We start from the raw sequence: 21,312 nt of genomic DNA, 5'->3' as shown, positions 1-21,312 counted from the left end.
AAGTGTAACCAAATTTAGGTTGCGAAGATTAAATTTATCTTTTTCATGTGTCTTCTACAGTTATATGATATACACCAGACTAAACTGTCCTCTGAAAATTCATGCATAATGTACAGTTAACTGATATACATGTAGATTCAACTAGATTACATTGTACTGATTAAAACATGAATAATTGAACACTCCATTTGGTTCATTCTTTTGTTATTTTTTTTAACCAAAAAACAAAAAAAAAAAAAAAAGAATAGAGATAATGTGATGCAACAACAAATGAAGAACGAAATTTATTTGCTACATCAATAACAATTAAAGTCCAATTCCATATAGCCCTAATAAAAAATAATGAGAAAACAAGAAAGGGAAAAGAGAACAAAATGCAAAACCAATGCTGATCACTCACTCAAATGGTTGGACTTTGGGGGAGGGAGAGGAAACTCAATTTGTTTCACTGTTTTTACTCAAAAATTACATGAAGGGAACAAAACATGGACGGACCCGACCATTCTATTCCATTACAAACTATGTAATGATTAAATGATGTGTATATGTAGATTCAACTGTGACTCCCAAAACTATTAATGCTTCCTTCCTGCCGCAACATTTCAATCTGATTTTGTACTATTTTTCACAATCTACCTGAAGCAAAAACAAAACATCAAACAACTCTTATTGTTAGCATCGAAAAAAAAGCACATCCCTTTTATCTTTCCAAAGAAATTTGCTTAATAAAATATGGGGATGTTATGCAATTTTGTCAAAAACCTAGCATGCACATTCATTCAAAGGGTAAAGGAATTAGGTGACAACTGATGAGCAAAAGACTCGAACATGAACCCCAGGGGAAAGTACTCAGAGATATACATGCCATTTGTTGTCATAACTCAAACCAAAATGAGGTTTATGAAATTTGAGGCTGCCCCAGGTTGCTGATAATAGATGCCACCTATTAGGCAACTTGTAACAAAAAAGCATCACATGAAATATATTGCACCCAATATCTCTACAACCAACCCGTGGTAAATGCTTCAAGATTAATGACTAAGGAAGAATAAGATTATGTTGTCAGATGAATTATTAGATATCTATATTTTGATTTTCTTACTTAAAACATTTCAATAATCAATCTAGAGGGAGAGAGAAACAGAATAGATTCCCTACCTCAATTTAATTCTACAAAGCAACTGCATAGGCTGAGAATTGGTTCTGACAAATCCCCAAGTGTTCCCTTCAAATGTGGTCTCTATTACTGTACAAAACAACAAACCTCAACCAGCCTCTGCCCCAAACCTTTGCACTAGAAACTCATCCAGTTGCCCCCAGTTAGGGGTAGCAGAATTGTTCAAATTATCAGTCGGCAATGATCGAATGCATCCAAGAATGTGTTTAATATCACGATGCAGCCTGCCATGAAAATTATTAAATAAACCATTATAAAGCCTGCCAGCTTGTTATCATAGAAAAAACAAACAGAATCATATTTGAAGTTCATATAAAAATCCACAAACAGTACAATACCTATCTTTTGCCTGAGGAGTGGTGATCTCTAAGCGTGAAAATGCTTCTGAAATTTGCGAATGGAAGATTACAACAACTTGCCTGCAAAGCGTAGCATGTGTAATTGAAGGGAACAATTCACTTTCATGAATAATTATTTCTTTCATTATTCATCAAGAGAAAATAAATGAATGTGCAGTTGCTTGATAAAAGTACAATGTTCTTTTCCGATATTCAGTAAGTTTCCATGTAGTAGAGCATGATCTTATCCCAACTCACCTAGAGTGAGGTAGATGACTTTAGTGTGTAACAAAATTTAATGTCAGTAAACAGAAGAGAAAGGGAAAAAAATCCACCAGTTAAAGGACAGAGCAAATCGTAAATGCTGCTAGAAGTTTTCACCAATCAAGATTTTACGTATATCATATCAGTATAATGGCAAATTTGATGAACGATAACCTTAAAGAAAGTTGTAGAAGTGCAAAAGTTGCTCATTCTTTATACCAAGATAAATGGATCTCTTCTCATAAATATTTGCCGGAATAGACTAACATGTAATTCAAGCCTTTCCCAGCCAAACATCATCAGGCCAGTCATTTTATCAAAAGATTCACTGGCATTGTAACAGGGATCAACAAAATATAAGATAAGATAAAAATCATTTACAACAGGACTTTAAAAGGCTTTAAATGAAATTGCACCTACTCCTCATATCATGGGCAGGAGATCTAACATTCAATGTCCATCTAGGAATATAAAATAAACCTAGGATAGGATTGCCATTCAACACTCCCAGAAATTTTCCATTGTTCAAATTTACCTCCTGGTCCAAAGAACATTTTGAAAATTTCTCCAAACAGTTTGCAAACGGCATATGAATAGCCATTATACTTCTTAGACAAAGTTTATCATGGCATGATAACCTTTTCTCTTAACAGGTTACACAATGGTATAAGGACGAATTAAGCAGGTTCCTGGAAATTGCTTAAAAGTTCAATTTGCCTCACCTGAAAATTGCTTGAACGTCTACTTCATGCAATGTTCGAGATAAAACACGTTGGAGGTAGCCAACTTCCTGCAAACAAATTGAACAGCCAATCAAAATCAATTCATCCGTGGCAATTATTGTCCAACATACAAACAAGTGAACTAGTGACACTTGAACAAGAAACCTAATACAAAAGTTAAAACCTACATTAAAATATACTTGTTAACACATTCCTTTAAGATCACATAAAAATGTACTATGCTTGCAGAGACCATGGTACCCCAAGTAAAATACTACAATGAAAATTAAATAAACAAAATGATGATTTGACATTAGTTTCAAATTATTTAAGGTCATACAAAAGAACGATAAACATAAGTGATGTTTTGGAAAATAGTTTCAACTGTTTTAAGCTTTTAAACTAACAGCTCAGTAACAACTCAACCACTAAATGAACATCAATAGGGAAAAAGAATAAAAACTGATAAGAAATATTGTCTTTTTGAAATAACAGAGCAAGAAAAAGAAAGCAGTTTTATATAATCACTGCCGGTCTTATCCACCAAAACCAAATCATCAAACAGAAGCACACACCAGAATACAAGGTTCTGGATCTGCCAACCAGGAACTTGCTAGGCATATAAGAGGATTGGAATAGTGCTACGATTAAAGCTAAGCTTGAGTTGGGGAGAGTGACTTTTAAGACAAAGGGTTCAGTTAAGGACTTAGAGGGAGTGCATCAAATGCAAATTTAACTTGGGCAGAAACGATAATGAAGTCACAATGAGAATCAGAGATCAAGACATACTGTAGAAAGAAGTTTCGATATCATAATCTGTGTGATTGAAGAATATAAGATTTGATCTAAAATAAATGCACATGTCAGATAGTGGATGTACTACATAGCCCTAATCGAAATTGAAGATCTTGATATGTTTTTCTAAATGTTTTCTGTTTTACTTTAATGATTAGTAATAATGTTCTCACTTTATTAAGTGCTCATGTTACTAGAATGTGATCTCATAATAAGTTTGAATCGCTAAGTAGATGGCTGATGGCATATATGTGTATCCAAGGCTAGGATTAAAAACAATGTAACTCTAGTCTAAATAGTCCTTTACACACATTAGGCAGCTGTAATAGAGTGGAATATCAACTATTACTGGTCCTACAATCCTAGACCCTAGTTTTCTTGTTCCAACTTCAATTTTACATCAGTTTTAGACTTTATTCTAGCTTTTTGTACCATATCTACTCCTGTACCGCATTGTCATGCCAAAATCAGCAGAGAATGTCTAAAAAAGACATAAAAACTATAAAAAAGAACCTTACCTTTTCTGCCTCAGTAAAGCACAATGGCATAATAGGATCCATGATCCCAATGCCAAACAGTTAAAAAAGAGGCTCAATTAAAAATTGAAAAACAGCAACAACACGAAAAACAAGCGATGGGGAAGGAAGACAAGCAAGCAAGATACACCATCTTAGGGGAAAAGAGGGGGGTGGGGATGGAGACAAACAAAAGAAAAAAGGGAACGGGTGGTAGATGGGCTTCAATGGGGAGGGGGGAACAAAAAAAAAAACAAGATGCATTATTTATACCGTTACTAGGAACCAAACACCCTTTTTGATGTCAAGTAATAATTACCTTAGAAAACTATCAAAAAGATTTAAAGATATGCTGCATAAAACACTAATTTCAAAACCTTTATACATATGTGTATGACACTCAATTTTTGCACGATTCTTCAACTAATAAAGTGCCCTTATAAACTGAATCCATCACAGACCAAAATGAAAAAGAACGGGATTAAACAAGGTAAGAACCCCTAGAATTAAATTGAGCTAATCACGGTAGCTACCTTTATAAGGGATCGAGCAAATTGACTGGGCTGTGGTTCAGCATCTTCTGGCCTATTCCAGCTTTCAACAATCTGGGGCAGTCCACGCAGATGAACCAACAACCTCTCTCTCATTATCTGAACAAGCTTTGTATGTATTTCATCACGATGAACCTTATAATCCTGAATTTAGAAAATGAAACAGTGTCAGAGATTTGGCAGAGAAAAGGTAAATTGAGCTATTAGACTACAATTGCACATATGATTCATATGTATCACTGAATTCTTGTCAGCAAAGACATACATACCCCTGTCACCATCCTGGTCACTATGCTCAAGACTCAACCAATGAGGGATAAACCACTTAACAGTAGCCATTTGACACTTCAATAAACATTAGTAGAACAAAGAAACAGAACGACACAAATAAAGACTAGCTACAAATGAAGTTTATGAACTGATTCAATTAAACTAAAGGGCACCCTCTTAGCTTTTAGTTTTCTTCTCAGATGCTCCTATTTAATTTTACCAGCCAACCAACACAGCTTTAATAACTATGTGTCAGTGACAAAGATATCTCTATCCAGATTGAAATAAATAAAAAGTTATTTTCTGTTAAATAGAAAATATGGAAAAAAAAATCATATCAGGAAATTTAAACAAAACATCATATCCAATCTATGTTGCTCAGACTCAAGAGTGTAGGACAAAGGTATGTGTCTGACCCAGGTACATATAATCTTTTCTAAGATTTTCCATAAAATTTGGAGGGCAGAAAACCACAGGCAAACTATGTTATAACAATAAACAACAAAATGCTGCAACATGCCCCAACCCTCCCCAACCCCACCCCCACCCCCACCCCCCCCCCCCCCCCCCCCCCAAAAAAAAAAAAAAAAAAAAAAGAAAACAAAAACAAAAACAGAAACGAAGGATAAATAAATAAATGGAGAGTTGTCGATGTGGTAAAATGAAGAAAAAGAGATGAAGCCTTATACCTGTGCTACTCGATCAAACTCCAACAACAATAGTGACTTTCGAGGCTCGGGAACTTTCAGAAACAGGATTTGCCTGATTTCTTAGAACAGAAACATAGCAGTCATCAATTACTTGGCAAAATTTTTGGTTATATTTCAATCATGAATATGAAACTAACAAAAAAGGAAATGTATGTATGAAATAAGCAAGAAAGCAAAATCAGTTCATGTTTGAAAAGAATAGGATGTCTTAACCATAACTGTTAGAACCAAAGAACATAAACAGTTTGAACTCATAACATTCCTTGGTTTTATAAGGGTCATAAATCAACTTCATCTGACAGTTGATTTGCCAGTGTGCTGCTTTCACATTTCTAGTTCATCATTTATGAAAACAAATTTGTAAAAAGAGCAACTTAATTCTTTGGATTCTTGAAACTTGATCTTCTTTGCATCAATTTGGATCTGTTCACAGCAGTTTGGGGGGCAGCAAATCAATTTTCGAGACAGGGTCAAGCTTCTTATGCACAAAAAGTTAATGGGACAGTTTCAAATCATAGTTACCACGAACATGGTACGGCCTGAGACGTGACATGAGTTTAGGAATAAGGTATGAGGGTTAATTATTTGACGCTACGATCGGGGTATTCTTCATTGGTTCACTATTTTGGATCATGGTACACTGCCCTTTTGCTACTCACTGAGTAGCTTCTCTTTCATCTGCTTCTATTGCTAAAAGCATTACATCTACCATCTTTCTTTTACTTGCATAGGGAATCACATCCGAGACACGCAACTCATCATTTTGCACCACGTCAGTCCTACCACCACACTAAAGTAGGCTGCTAACCTGATTTTCTGTTAATTATATTATATTTATAAATGTACACAGACCTCAAGGCACTCTATCATTTACATTGTGTTTGGGTTGCGGGTATGGAAGGAAGGGGAAGGGAAGGGAGTGGGAATACTACCTCTCACTTTTTGGAAAAGATTTAAATGGGAGAGGGATTTAGTGGGGTTTATGTACACCTCCAAAGCCCTCCACACCTTGATTTTCTTAAACCCTCAAAACTGGAGAGTTTTGAAGAGGAAGGATTTCTCATTAAAATTTTTTACAGCAAAGACATTTATCCATATTTTAACATTTCATTTTAACTCATAAAGTATAAAATAGGAAAATGATATTATAAGTTATCATTCCCTTCACTTTCCACTCCTTACCAATTAAGGTTGGTGTACCCCTCCCTTCCCTTTCCCCCCTCATCTTTAAGCTATCAAAACAAGGGGAACCGTGTTTTCCCCTTCCCCCTCCCTTTCCTCTCCTTCCCTTCCCCTCATAGCTCCCAAACATAGTGTTTTAAGCACTCAGATTTCCATGTATTCATTTCTTTGATGTCGCTCTTCAACTCAAAACCATTGCCTTTATGATTTAGCATAAGTCTGTCCATGCACCAAAAGCACATGCACAATAAAAAATTAACAACAAAAAAAGGAAAAAAAATATAATCCTCCTAAACTCAAGAAACAGAAAATCTAACCAGACCAAAAAGACACCAAAGTTATTTAAAAATTGAAAAGATCCTCAGTCTGCGAACAGGATATAGCTAAAAGTTGCCAACAAGGATGATGCAGCTGATGCATTTCAAAAAACTTTCCTATCAGAGCAGCATAAACGATTTCAAAAAAGTAGTGACATAAGGATTATATCATAGCCTACCAGGAATAATAGCATATGTGAAACTAATGACTTGACTTGCCAAGGCCAAATGTTTAGAAGTAATGGACTTCAAACCAGAAACCTGCAATACCACACAAATTCAATAAAAAAAAACTATGACAATAGCCTAACGTCAAATTGAGTTCATGTAAATTACATCATAGACTTCTCAACATATAGTTCAAGATGTTTCTAGGCCACTACTTGGGCTCATGAATACATGCACAAGGAAAAGCGACATCTGATTAGACCCATCTCATATTCAGAACACTTCAGATTTTAATCAAATTATTCTCAAGTAGAACTTCTGAGAATGCAAATATCCTAGTTACCAAAACCACTTCATACCTGCATGGCTCCAGCACCCAGGACAAGTTGGCAAGTTCTCGTATTGAAAAATTTTAAAATCTCCACAACACGATGAACCACTTCCAAGGACAGTGATGGCAAAAGATGATTCATGTCAATGTACTCCGACAGCATCTTCACCAATATTAAGCCACTGAAAGGAGCAACAAAGAAAAACAAATGGTATTATGGCTTGTTTCTTATGCAAATTTTGTCTAACTATTACTAAACATGTATCAAGTGTATATACAAAAATACAGTCAACATAGTCACATTGCTAAACATAATAGAGCAAACTATTGCTCCAGAGAGAGGATTAAAATCCTAACTAAAAGCTCAACTTCATAAGGAACACATTTTAGGAAAAGGAAAGCATAGGAGTGTAAGAAGAAGAGAACAACTTATAAATAGATAACGAAGAAGAAGAAAAGAAAAAAAAATAACAATAATAAAACAAGATAACTAACCAGTTTACCATGTGATAACCAACACCTCCATATTCAAGCATTTGAGTAGTAGGTTTTCCACGTTCCTTCATGTTACTACTGTTACTCTGAGATGAAGTTACTGAATCAGATTTCATTTTCTCAATCGCCTCAGCCTTCCCTTGGGCAGCATTGAGTGCAGTTGCGCCACTAGAGTCAGTCTGCTCTTGTTGCTCTAAAGCACCCTGTAATCCAGTGTCAGCCACTTGTGAACCTTCATTGCTTGCAACCATATCACTGTAGCTTGTCATATTAGTTTCAGCATTATCCTTGTTTCCAGAAATTATTGCTTCAGAATGAAGTAGTGAAGACACAATTGCCTGAAATTCATCAGGAACATCAACTTCTACCCATGTCTCCTGGTCAAGCACTGCTTTTATTTTTGTCATCTGCAGTAGATGATAAAAAAAAATTATTCCAGTATCAACAGAATGAAATACGAAAAACAACTGACAATTGGAATCAGGAAATAACTCGAGATTCATGCTGGAAATCAACAAAGGATTTGGCCTGTGACTGTAGTGTTCCACGTATGCTATATCCCAACCTTCCGCCAATCTGTTGAAGTTCACATGGAATACCATCACCACCACAGATAGGATATTCAAATCCATTATATCTTCTCTTCTTTTTTTTCTTTTCCAGAAAATCCTTTATTTCAATATAGAGAAGAAAACAATGAATACCTTCTCTGTAGCAGTTATAAACTCTTGAGTGATGTTATATATGCTCAAAAACTCTTGCAATCTCAACCTAGGATGAAGAAGAGCACGAACCCCAAGCAGCTTTGCCCACCTTCCATGAGCAGCATCACAAGCTGCAAAGACTGCTTCAGTGTTTTCTCTTAAAACATCAGCCCTGCCAAGGATCAAATTTTCCTAGAGTATTATAAATAAGATACAAATGCCAAACAGACAAGTCTTGAGTTTTTTATTTCACCAATTTAATTTAAAATACAACAAGCTAACATATTTGCACTACATCATTCTGCAGCATTTAGACGATTCTGAGTTTCTTTTCTTTCGACAATTTTATTTAAATTAAAATATTTTTGCCTTAGAGAATTTGATTCAGATTTATCAATTTTAAAGCCAAACGTTACAACTTTCACTAGAAAGGTCAGAAAATTATCATTGTTCACATCTTGAGTATCCAAAGGTTTTGGAAATTGAAAAACGATACATTTTGAAAACAGTTAAGAAGATTTTGCCACTACTCTCTTCCTACATAAATCCACAATATTTTCCATTTACCAATACAATTGTGGGAAGAAATAGGAAATTACCATTTAAAACCCTCGGGAGCATATTCCTATCTACCCCAACCACCAAAAACCACCTCATATGCTAAGAGAGTATGTTCCAGCACAAATATTGTTCGAACATTGCTAATTAGCAAAGATACTAGAGGGCTAAACCTGAAATTTTTTGACAAATTAGAGGGGCTTATTGCATCACTTGCTTTCCCTGGGGATGAAAGAGCCTTGGCAGTACTCCTCAAAGGCGCATATGGAAGAAGTGGACCACCTTGACCATTACTCTCTTGAGAAGATTCTGCCACCATGGCACCAAGAGCAATTGCAGAAGCAACTGAATCAGCAGCATAATGACCATCAAGGTTGCACATTATCCACTCAATGGCCCTTTTCACTTCAGCAGCCCGCACTAAATGTGCCTGCATTCACTAAAAGAAATGAAATCATATTACATCTTACTTAAATACTAAGCAAAACTAAAAATTTTCATAAAGAAGCAACTATACCAAGCTTAACATCATATTAAAAGTTAATCAAGCATAGAAAGATACTGTGACAGGTAACTTCTTTATGTTAAATAGAACAAGTGCTCCCCATTTTTGTTGGGGAAAATATATATCCAAAGGAGACACATATTGCAAGCCAGTAACCCTAGAATTAATTGATTACAAGAATATTGATTAGTAACCAAGGTCTAGGATTAATTGATGCAACCCTAGAATAGTCTTCTAGACTCATTCTAAGAAGCCACCCTGTTTTAATATCATCTCTTATCATAGACCCTAATGATATCATTACAACTTCAATTATTTATCAATATTTAGCCACTGTTCTGTTTTGTCTTATACTTTCAACCTTGGTTTAAGACCCTAATGATCTCTTTACAACTTTATTTATACATCCAGCCATCTTGAGGATAAGCTTTCAGTTTAACCAAAAATTTGAGACAAATTTCCAAACTCAATGTCCCTCATTTGTTGGACAGGCTCATTTGGCTCTTATCCCCAAAGAAAACCAAATTTAAAAAAGTGAAGAAACAATGAATAACAAGGGTGCATAAATGACACAATACCCAATCTAATAATTGAATGTTATGGTATCACAATCCTGTGCAGAATAAATGCCTCAATTGCACAAGACAGCAATCCAAACCCATGTTGCAACAGGAGCTCAAGCCTCTCATAGGATAAGTCCACCCTCAATCCCCATAATCCTGTCAAAAGGACAGCCTTAAGGAGCGGACATATTACCATCTGCTATGAAACAAATGACCTGACTTTGACACCCTAGCAAACTTACACCAATACCCAGAAATCACTCTTTTTACCTAGTCAATGTTAGAACCCGTTTGTTAGACATAGTTTATTAACTGATAACCAAACCCATGGCTCATCTCATTTACCAATCAAATCACAGAAGGCCTTGACCAGAGAACAGCAAATGGACAATGAACTATTAATACTTCAAACCTTAATTCAGATGCTTCAGTGAATGTACACAAGATTGGCTTGCTCAGAATGCCATTATAACAGCAAACTCAGTTCTCTTTCAGTTTATCCTAGTCATGATCATTTTCCTCCATCAAACATTTAAATTAGTTTCCAAGAAAGATCTTTATCATATTCAAGCCATAAAAAAGTCTCAGACCTTATGCAGGATGTCATAAATTATGCCTTCCATATCATTTAAAACTTCAATAAATGCTTAGTCTGGTAGTAGGCCAGTATACATTACCTGTACAATCTTGAAAATAGCAGCCAAAAGTTGAACAAAGCTTTCAGATGACAAGCTCCTCAATTTGCTTGCAAGTGATGAGCCTCCACCTTAAGTCATCAGATGGTAAGCATTAACAACTAGAAGCAACAGAGTAGACACACACACATGCAAACACAAAAATCACCGCAATCCATAGAGAAGGGGCAAGAAGTTTGAGAACTCCACAAATAAATAATTTTACACATGCTGTGTGTGAAGATGAACATGGAAGATTTACTTATCCAAGTAGTTCCTACCATCTATGTCCATAGAACGCTCTGCAGTTAAATCAGACTCCAGAGGTCGAGCAACAAGAACAGGAAGCAGCTCTGCAACAGCAGTCTTAATAGCAGTTTTCATATCAGCAGTAAGTGTATCACGATATGTCCTCAGGACAAAGGGGAGCTTGGCCTGAAAAACAACCACCATATTGTGAGATGGTTTTTTCTATAATGGATTTAACCTTAGATTCCACCACTAAAAGTAGAAAGCTAAAAGTGCATGATAAAGGTAAGAAAGATAAAAAGGAAACGGGGTTAATAGATTGGATTATGCAACTGCATGTCTGCAATAAGTCTTCCTTGTAGAACTTTCTTGAAGGAATTGAAGAAAATAGTTCTGGGGTCAATTACCCACTTGGTTACCAAAGTTTCGTACCTTTCGGTTTTAGTCACTCACCTTTTAAAGTTATGTTTTGATCACCAAGATTAGAGAAGTTATGCATTTTTTCACTCACTCCCTGTTCGAGACTATGGAAACTCAAACCTGACATTCCTCATCACCCATTTTTGGTGACCAAAACATAAGTTTTGCAAGGTGGTGCAAAAACAGAACAGCTTGAAAACTTGGATGACCAAAATTTTTGTTGAATTTTACTTCATGTTATTACATGCCACATGCCACTGGCAAAAAAACTGACTCATAATGCCAGGTATGAGTTCTTTTAGTGTCTAGTGGCAGGTGACCAAGAAATGCCCAAATTTTATACCATTAGTGACCAAAATGTAACTTTTGAAAGTTGAGTGACCAAATTAGAAAAGTCTAGAATTTTGGTGATCAACTGGGCAATTTTCCCCAAAATAATTATTGTAAGATAATTTTCTATAGAACCAAATACACGCACTAGGTACAACAGAGACATGGGATAGAAAAGAAATCTTCTGTTTCTAGCGACCAATCACACATTGATCTGAAATATAAGGGCAGGGTAGGGCTCTTCCCATTTTATGTTCCTCCCCACAACATTTACTAATCAACATTGAAGCATACAGGGGTCCAAGCACATGCATGACCCTACCTAAGTCAAGGCCATTTCTGCCTATGACTCACTAGCCTAGAACATATAGGCCTCATTTTTTTAAGTGAGCGTAAAGCTCTCATTTTTGGCTAAGCCAATGAGCTTGTAATAAATTCATGTTCAGCTTAAAGCTGGGTTAAGTAGCTAAGCCAAGCCTGAATAGATTTTCTGAATCTCACGTTGAGCTCAATTATTATTTGAGCATGATAAAGTTTAGTCAAGCCGGGTTTGAATAAGAAAAACCTCAGCTCACGTCAGCTCATTTACACTTGTAATTTAAAACTTTCAACTGTGATATAACAATGTGATTTTGCATATAACTGACAACTAATTTGATCATAACTCAACATTCAGAAACATAAACGTTATTATGAAATATGTTGAACAATTTTGAAGTGTACAAATTTGAATATAGAAAGCTCTTTCTAACCCATATTTCAATAGAAATCATTGCTACTTTAAAATTTCCTTCAGATTTAGCTTTCAAAGAAACTCTTCTGGGGCAACTTTCAATGGTACATGAACGAACTACAAGATTTTACGTTTTAAGAAAACTGAAATTAAAATATTCTTCCACAAAACAATGAGACACCAAGAGTTATTCCTTCAGCAATCTTTTGAACATATATTTGAAATATGCTTAGATTCTCGACTAAACACATCAATCAATCAGTTTCTCCCAGGGACCCCATGAGACATATTTGACCTTGAAAGACTTCAATATTGTTCCATCCAATCCTTATCCTTCCAAATTCCTTCCAAGTTCTTCAAATTGTCTACTAGCTTTACTATTCTTCCAAGATTTGGTGTGATATAATCACAGCCACCAAATATATTTCAAAAGTAAATTCTTGAGCATTTAAACAAGTTCAGAAACTTTGCAAGAATTAAATAGATAACATAATAATAAAATTGAGGTATCACTTGATATCTTTTTCATCTTCTATAAGATCAAAAAAACATATAAAAAAAAAGGGACTAGTATAACAGTTATGTCATCAACCAGGCAAGATGACAATTTGATATCTTTTTAACTAATTTGTTACGATTAATAAATTCTGAATTGCATATATATCTAAAATTTCACATGTAAACCTTATTGGTGCTGACAGGTTGCTTCTGGCACGGTGTGTTTTTATATTGTCCTAAAGAGCTCTTTGTTATCATTGTTTCTGGCCAGATATTTACAAGTATTTGTTCTTAAATATAACCTTAAGTTTAATACAAGACTACATAAAAAGCAGTTCAAAAAGTTAAACCAATCTCACCAATTCTAGACATATCAAAACAATGATTCAAGTTGAAGTTAAAGCTCAAGCCTAAAGTAGAACATCACATTAAGCAGGGCTCTTAAAAATCTCCTCCAATAAATAATAGTAACAGAATACATTTCAGGGTTGCTCAACTTTCGCTAATTTGAAGCTTTTGCTTACTATGAAGTCTTTCATGGAAAATAAAAAGACCAAGCTATACATCTCTGGTATACAACTCAACTTTGAAAACAACAAAGACATAATGAAATGGGAAAGAGGGAAAATCACTCACTGTTCGAAGCAAACCAATGATGAGGGGCAGAAGACGATCTCGAAAATTAGTGGTTTCCTCCTCATCCAACTTAACCTGCTAACATAACCATTCTAGTTATAAGTCCAAATGCATCATCAAACTTACTCATAAAAGTCCCTGTAACAATATATAAAGAAATAAACATGGATAAAGTATGAACAAGCCCTCAAACTCTGAATTTGCACTTACCATCAAACTATTATTTGGTTCAATCAAGCCATTAAATCACTATTTTTATGCAATCAAGGTCAAACCATTACAGAATATGGAAAATTCCATTCGTTTCCAAGCCACTGCCTCCCTGTCATGATGTGGTAGGTAAACCGTTGACTTTGATTTTTTTTTTTTTTGACAAGTAAAATCACCAGTCAGATTAAGACAAAAATATGTGGTAAAATTATTTTATTTATATCAATAACTTATCAACTAATTTCACTGGGCCCCTTTCTCTCTTCTCCCTAACTTCTTATCACAGCACTGTTGCAGGCAAAGCAATTAGCTAAGGCCTTTTTCTCTGTGTGTGTGTGTGTGTATGCAATTTGAAATCAATTTTCAATAGCCAACAAGGAAAGCCTATGCAATTATTTCAACATATTCCATTTCTCACAATGAAACCTCTTGTTTCACAATAATTTCTAAAACGACATACAAACACTATTCAATGATGCTCAAGCCAGTCATAGCAAACTCCCTGATGCAGATTCAAGAAAAGTCAACATATATTCCAAAATTATTTGGGATTATAGTCTGTATGACTGCATTTGACATTGGATTAACTGAGGACCTTATTAACTAAAATAGATGATATTAAGTCCCATTTTTAAATGTCTTTAGATTTGAAAGTTGCAGGTTTTATGTTTTATTGTTTTCCAAAGCTTTTAAGAACCAAGAGTATTATGGCAACTTCCAAATTAATCAAAATTGAAGGTTTTATTAATGGATTTGGAATTACTTCAAATCAAGACTTCAATAGAGCATAAGGATTAGTAAAGTCCTAGATAGAGACGAGTAAGAGTGCCAGTCCATATATACCAATGTAACCTTTCTATTGGGATGTTCAAGAAAAATAAAACTATGCTAAGGTTCTTAACATATTTTTTACTCATTCCCAAATCAAAATAAGCCCATGACCTAGCAACGAATCCCACACCAACTTCATTTTGCTGAGACAACAATTTTAAACCCATATCTTATTTCTATTGAAGAACCTAAGGAAAAGGATGGAGGAAACCATACCTAGTTGATGTCAAAACCTTTTTCCAGCATTCTTTGCTCTTGCATGTGCTATGCAATCAACCTTAGGTGTGACTCCTAAGGAACCCTAAGTCAAGTGTGATACTTAGATATAACCCCTTCACTTCTAATTGAGTGTCTGCAACTTTCGCTGAGAATGCAGACATGATATCAGTTTATCTTGTTACCATAAAACCCTAAATACCTCTTCTTTTAAGCCATTACTAAGCAAACCTCAAACAACCATCCAACTTCAAATCTAATCAGTAAATTACTGTTCAATAGTACTGTCCACAGTAACAGAACAGCTTCTAAACAGCTCTAAAGATCCCTGATTTCTTCTCTGAGCTAAATCCTGACTCAAACATTGTACAAACCTAACTGCTTTTGGAATTGGGCTTGGTTTTTTGTGTTGACACAATTTCCATGTTATATTTTCCTTTTTTAATTCTAATTATATGCCACAGAGTTGCCGCACCATAACTTTGATAGACAGTTATTTTGCCTAATTCCACTCATCATCAATTTTGGATAAGATCAGACAAAGATAAAAGTTTATTAGATTTATTGAACAAAAATAAAATAGTTTCATGACTCGATTGCACAAGTCAATGAAGTTCAAGGGCTTTTTCATGCATTATCTCAAATAAGTAAAATAATATTAGTGGAAAGGAAAAATAATTAAATTAAGTAGACACAAGCAGCATAGTATGTAAAGACCAGGGCAAGTCAAAACATTCAGACAATCAGCGACAATCTTATATTCCCCCATATCAAATGACAGGAGAAGCAAAGCTGCAAAATATCAGACCACCACAACCATAATAGCAGCAATACCATGAATAGCAGTTATTGTGCAAGTTTATAGGAAAGAAGAGAGCAATCAAGAGAAGGCAGGCAAATAATTCCCAATTTTATATAGTACATGAAAATTTCATGACCTTCAAGAGATGATAGTTTTATGAGCCTAGAAGGACATGCAAACCTTTAAGTACTAGAAAGAAAAGAAAATGACACAAAGAAAAATAATGTAAACAGCACTTTAACAGTTCAAAGCAATTCTAGCAAATTGAGGCTCCATTTGATTCCTCCTTTTGCTACTTTCATTTTGCTACCAAACCTAAAAGGTAAAGAGCATACAGATCTAAAAGAAAATAATATTGGTAAACAATTACTAGTTTTGAAGAACAAAACACTTGATTTTACTATTACATAGGATAGTTCTGTTATTCAGTGTCCCATTTTAGTTATTTGCTCATTTTTTAATCAATTATTTGCTTTTGACTTTTAGCAACCTTTTAGGAAGCAAAAACATATAGCAAAAAGCAAGTAGTAAAAACATCAAACCAAACTGAGCATTATTTATAAGCTGCACAAACTTCCTTTTTCTTCACTTTTAATCCATTGGGATCTACAACATCCACAACTCTTCAACATAAAACCAATTATAAAGTCCAACTAGTTTAGTAGTTGAGTTGTGTCAAGTTTAAAGCGGATATGAAGACCATCACATGAAGAATATTATATTTCCGAAGCCATCATGGTCCGTGTCGGACATCCTGGTAAGTTACCATGAGTATTGCATCAAAAGTCAGCTTTAAAAGCCCTCAAATCGAGCCGTTTTCTATTGTTTCCAATTTAAACTTGAATTGAAAGGCAAGAAATATAATGCAAATAATAATAATGCAGGCGCACTCCTTTAATATTGACAAGAAATGCCCAAATTAATGACCAAGTGCAGCACAGTGCACGATTATCTATATCTAGGTCAGGTCTACCAAAACTTCTCATTGCAAAATGAAAATTAAATTATAAGGCTCCCTGCCACATAATTGGCAATGCAACAAGTTAGCACTTGTAGTGTTTCACTGCTTGGACCTTCCTAGGACTGCCTTGCTCATAATCAGTCGAGAAAAATGAAATGGTATTTATCATCCACCATTACTAAAGATACAAGCAGCCAAACAGAAGGATTCAAGTTCAAAAGAAGAAAAGAATGTAATTAAGCTTACTTCAACATCTTTTCCATTCAAGGAACTGGATGCCCTGGCTTTTGCTTTCAACAATATAACTGCATCCGCATCTCCAGTATCATGTATTGAAGCACACATAAATTCTGCCGAAAGAATGCTGCAACAAGGAATAATGAATATTAACATACCACAAATTAATAAATCATTTCACAAGCAGAAATCTTGTGAATAACATTTTCTCTATCATTAATGTCGCCATAAATTGGGAAAAACAAATACATAAATAAATACCTGTTTATGGAATCTATAGAAGCCACTACATGATCTCGAAGGTGACGAAAGCAATGTAAACCAGTAAGCTCATCCCCATCCTATCAAAGGCACAGATTCATAAGATAACTAAAATTTGAATTCCAGCAGTGCTTCATTGTGGTTTTGTTGTTTATATGAGATCTTATTAGCTTACACGTACAACATGCAAAAATTCATAAGATAACTAAAATTTGAACTACAGCAGTGCTTCATTGTGGTTTTGTTGTTTATATGAGATCTTATGAGCTTACACATACAACACGCAAAGAAGGTGATGGTCTCCTAAAATTTTAACAAAGTAATCGCCTAGTTCGGCTAACCTACATCTGCAAGTAGAGGCGAGTAAAAATTTCCACTATAATGAAGAAGATGGTAAAGATTACAATGAGCTTTAGTGTCCAAAACTCATAAGGAACCACTACAACACCACAACCTGAGCGCCATTACTCTCAAAGCTCCTAAATTCTCATTTTTCTTTTCTACCAAAACAAGCCGAGTGTGCCACCAAATTCTCTTACAAAACACACTTTTATACCCCACATTTCAATTTTCCTTGAATGACTTTAACGAGCTTTAAACCAAATTGAAAATAATGGAAACAAAAAAGTCAAGTAGGGGCAACAAAAAAAGAAGTCCAGGGGGGGAAACTGTGGCGTTCAACTTTCAAAATCATTTCCAACAAATCTCCACCTTGCCTTGAAGCACAGTCTCTTTAGATGATGCCAGGATTGTTGTAACATTATCATATACTCGTGTTAGTGACAAATGGATTCTTTACACATTTTGCATTAGCACTTCTAGAGACTTGTTTGCCACACATGAGAAGTGTGATGGCTGAATACTAATGGGTGATGATCATGCTTGTAAAGTTACATTTGCACTATCCGAATCAAGATGTTTTGACGGTATTGCTAGTAGATTGACAATATTGAGCACATCCCCCAAATGAAGAACCAAACCATACTTCCACTGAAGTCTTCAGCTCAATATCTATAGATGGAGATCTATTCACTAAATAGCACACAATAGTTTCCACTTCAGCCTAGAAGTCCCTATTGAGCCTAGCATTTGATATCATAGATTGAGCCTGCTCCAAGAGAGTCCTATTCATGTCTTTTACAACCCCATTTTGCTGTGATGTATGTCGAGAAGTGTGGTGTCTCACTGTTCTTTCTCACAGAACTCATCAAAGTCACCTGAGCCATACTCCAAACTATTATTTATTTGCAACTGATTGATTTTCTTCCCATTTGGTTTTCAATCGAAGCCTTCAATTGTTTAAAATGCTTTAGGAATTACACCCAAACCTTCCTCAAGGAATCATGGATAAAAGTTAACAAATGTTGTAACCACCCTCACAAATAGTCAAAGGAACCCCAAAGACCAGTACAAATGTAGTCCACTGTACCTTTGGTACTAGGAATCCTAGTGTTGAACTTCATTCAAGTCTATTTTGCTAAACACATAATGCTTGAACAATTCTAGCTTTCCAATATACTGCCCACGAAAAAAAAGCCTCACCTACACAATGCTGTCAAATCTCTCTACCATATGCCCAAGCCACACATGCCACAACCAAGTGGTGTTTGAATCTCACTTCAAGAATGTGCCAAACATTTAAAGATTCTTACAATACCGTCAAACATTTTGAAACAAACCGTGCCAATGCACACCACTTTACCGGTGTGATCATCTGCATCCCAGCTATCCCATCGCTATAAAAGATTGATGTGCTATGTTTCTAAAAGAATTGCTATAGCTCTAATTTCCCCATTAGGAATCAGACTAGATCAGAAGCCTGTCACCACTTCATTCAAAACCTACTAACAAGCCCATTACTTTTTATCAATATGAGGTGATCATAGCATCATATAAGACTGTGATTTAGGCAATTCAATCTTCTGTGTGCAAGGCAGAAGCCCCGAAAAAAGGTTTTTCATCAATGGGTGATCAAAAGATTGAATCACTACGCGTATCTTGGTGGTGTTTCCTTTTGGCTAACTCTATTTCATTTTCTATCGATAAAAAAAAGCATAAAATCACGCCACGCCAGTAAAAGAGTTAAGTTAAGCTACTAAGCTAAGCCGTTGTTAGGGAACTTAGTTGTTACCCAATGATGCTAACCAAAACCACCTCCTGTTGCCAAATTCAAAAAATTAAGTATTTGGTGGAATTCATCACTAGAAAGACCAAGCTCAGTGATGTTTTGCAAAACAAAAGAAACATTTTGCACAGCATATCATTCCTAGGGATTTCAGTAAACCTATTAGGAATGCAAAGTAACATAACTTTAAAAAAATAAAAAATAAAAAAGCAAAGAATATGATTTCATTGAAAGATGAATGCATACCAACAAGTGCTGCAGGTCATCAATAACATCCAAAGCTCCAGCACACTCTGCAGATGCAACAAGCTGCATAACCGATAAAAATAAATCAAACTCCTCTCCAAGCATTAACAAAGTAGCCTCTTCAAATCTATATTGTTTTCCTTTCTTTCTTGGTGAATGACACAAAATAAAAGAGAAAAAAAGGAAATTTAAAAGCTGACCAATTTAAGAGCGGATAACGCTTGGTTAACAGATAGAATAAGCTTCAATTTATGTTGGAGTGCAAACAAATTGGTCCTATTGGCATTCAACTCCTGAATCTGCCTAGCAGAGTCAACCAAATCAGTGTCTAAAAGCCGAATAGTTTCCTTTAACTCGCGAATCCGACTGCAACCTTCCACAATCTTAACATTCAAGTCCTGCAACTGCCCTTGCGCTTCAAAGAAAGAATTGGAGCGCAGCGAAATCTCCTTGACCAAATGCAGCTCCACCACGTCCAGGTAGTGTGACAACTTCTCCTGAAGCACAATGTTTTCAGAAACATCGGTGAAAGGGCAGGCTGCCCGGAAAGTGGGTCCATCTTCGAGTGCGAAATCTTCCTTAAAATAGAGTGCCGGGACCTCCCTCAAACAAGCGACGAGGGCCTCCCCAATGTTGTCGACATCGAGGGTTTGCTCCTTGGTGGAGTGGTTGCGAATGTCCTCGAAGCGATGGTAGGAGTCAGAGACGGAAGAGACGTAGGATTGGAAGTCGGATCGTGTGAGGTCGGAGGAGGCTTTGGTTGAAATTAAGGGCGCGAACTCGGGAGGAGAAACGGACCACCAACCAACCCAAGAGGCCTCCAATCTGGCAGCGTGAGGGTTGTTGAGGATCGAAGAGAGACTTTGGCTACCCGCATCGGTCACGGAGAATGAAGGGCTTCGACCTACTGGGGACGACCTTCCCGATGGGGAAGGCTGCGGATCCATTTTCAAGATCTACAAATCATCAATCAACAAAAATTGGCTTCTCAATTTTGCTTTCTAGTCATCAAACTGTTTCTTTCCCTTAAATTTCTTTTTCGTTCCTTTGGATCGAAATTCTGAAAAGAAATGATAAAAAGGCGAATCCAATGTGTTGGTTTGAATTGAATCAATGGTGATTTTGGGATCTGGAAAGAATGGGAAAGAAGCGAGAGATCTGAGAAGAAGAGATGGAAGTGCAAAGCGTAGGAAAGAAAGCTGAAATGGCTGGACCGGACCGCCTTCTTGGGTCCCGCCACTCTTCTCAATCCGAGCCGACCCGCATTAGCTGAATTTTTTTCCTTAATTAATCATATAATTAAAATATTAAATCAAAACCAAAAAATGAAAAAAAAAATTAATAATCATATGTGTTATTTTTTCAAGAAGAAGATGTAAATTTATTATCACGGTTTGGTATTAATTATTTTGAGTTCTTATTGAACAATGATCATTGGTAAAATAAAATAAAAGAAATAATTATTTTTTTCAATCAAATATATTATTTTAATAAATATAATTTTAATATTATATTTTAAAGTTCGAACTTATATAATTAATTTTAATTGAAGGATAATATTTCATAATCGAACAAAGAATCATAATTAGGGGCGCAATAAACTTTAAGTCAGAAATATATAAATATATATATATATATAATATCATAATATGCAAATTATAAAAAGTTATCATGTAAGGAAATTATGATATTAACCGATTTAAAGTGACCTTCAATTG

At 35.4% G+C, this 21,312-nt stretch overlaps 1 protein-coding gene across 4 annotated transcripts; it reads right to left on the bottom strand.

Moving 5' to 3' along the window:
• Positions 1–259: 259 nt before the first annotated feature.
• Positions 260–20,813, bottom strand: VPS54. Of its 4 annotated transcripts, none has more exons than XM_018123334.2 (19): positions 19,795–20,808; positions 19,595–19,657; positions 17,224–17,303; positions 16,972–17,089; positions 13,706–13,783; positions 11,121–11,274; positions 10,843–10,931; positions 9,271–9,527; positions 8,540–8,711; positions 8,328–8,411; positions 7,836–8,242; positions 7,369–7,522; positions 7,021–7,102; positions 5,322–5,401; positions 4,345–4,506; positions 2,502–2,569; positions 1,516–1,596; positions 1,159–1,401; positions 260–636 (listed from the first exon to the last, which is right to left on the bottom strand). In XM_018123334.2, exons 1-18 carry the CDS (start codon positions 20,539–20,541, stop codon positions 1,266–1,268), a joined length of 3,012 nt encoding a protein of 1,003 aa, XP_017978823.1. In that variant the 5' UTR covers positions 20,542–20,808; the 3' UTR covers positions 260–636; positions 1,159–1,265. The 4 variants fall into 4 exon arrangements, with proteins under 4 accessions (XP_017978823.1, XP_017978825.1, XP_017978826.1 ...); XM_018123336.2 differs by having other exon boundaries at positions 260–632; XM_018123337.2 differs by having other exon boundaries at positions 13,706–13,780; positions 19,795–20,807.
• Between the last annotated feature and the right edge of the window lie 499 nt (positions 20,814–21,312).

This window comes from Theobroma cacao, chromosome 6 (assembly GCF_053813885.1).
Source record: "Theobroma cacao isolate CCN51 chromosome 6, ASM5381388v1, whole genome shotgun sequence".
Classification (NCBI taxonomy): domain Eukaryota; kingdom Viridiplantae; phylum Streptophyta; class Magnoliopsida; order Malvales; family Malvaceae; genus Theobroma; species Theobroma cacao.
Note: the sequence above shows the minus strand (reverse complement) of the source record. Positions and strands in the feature narration are given on the sequence as shown.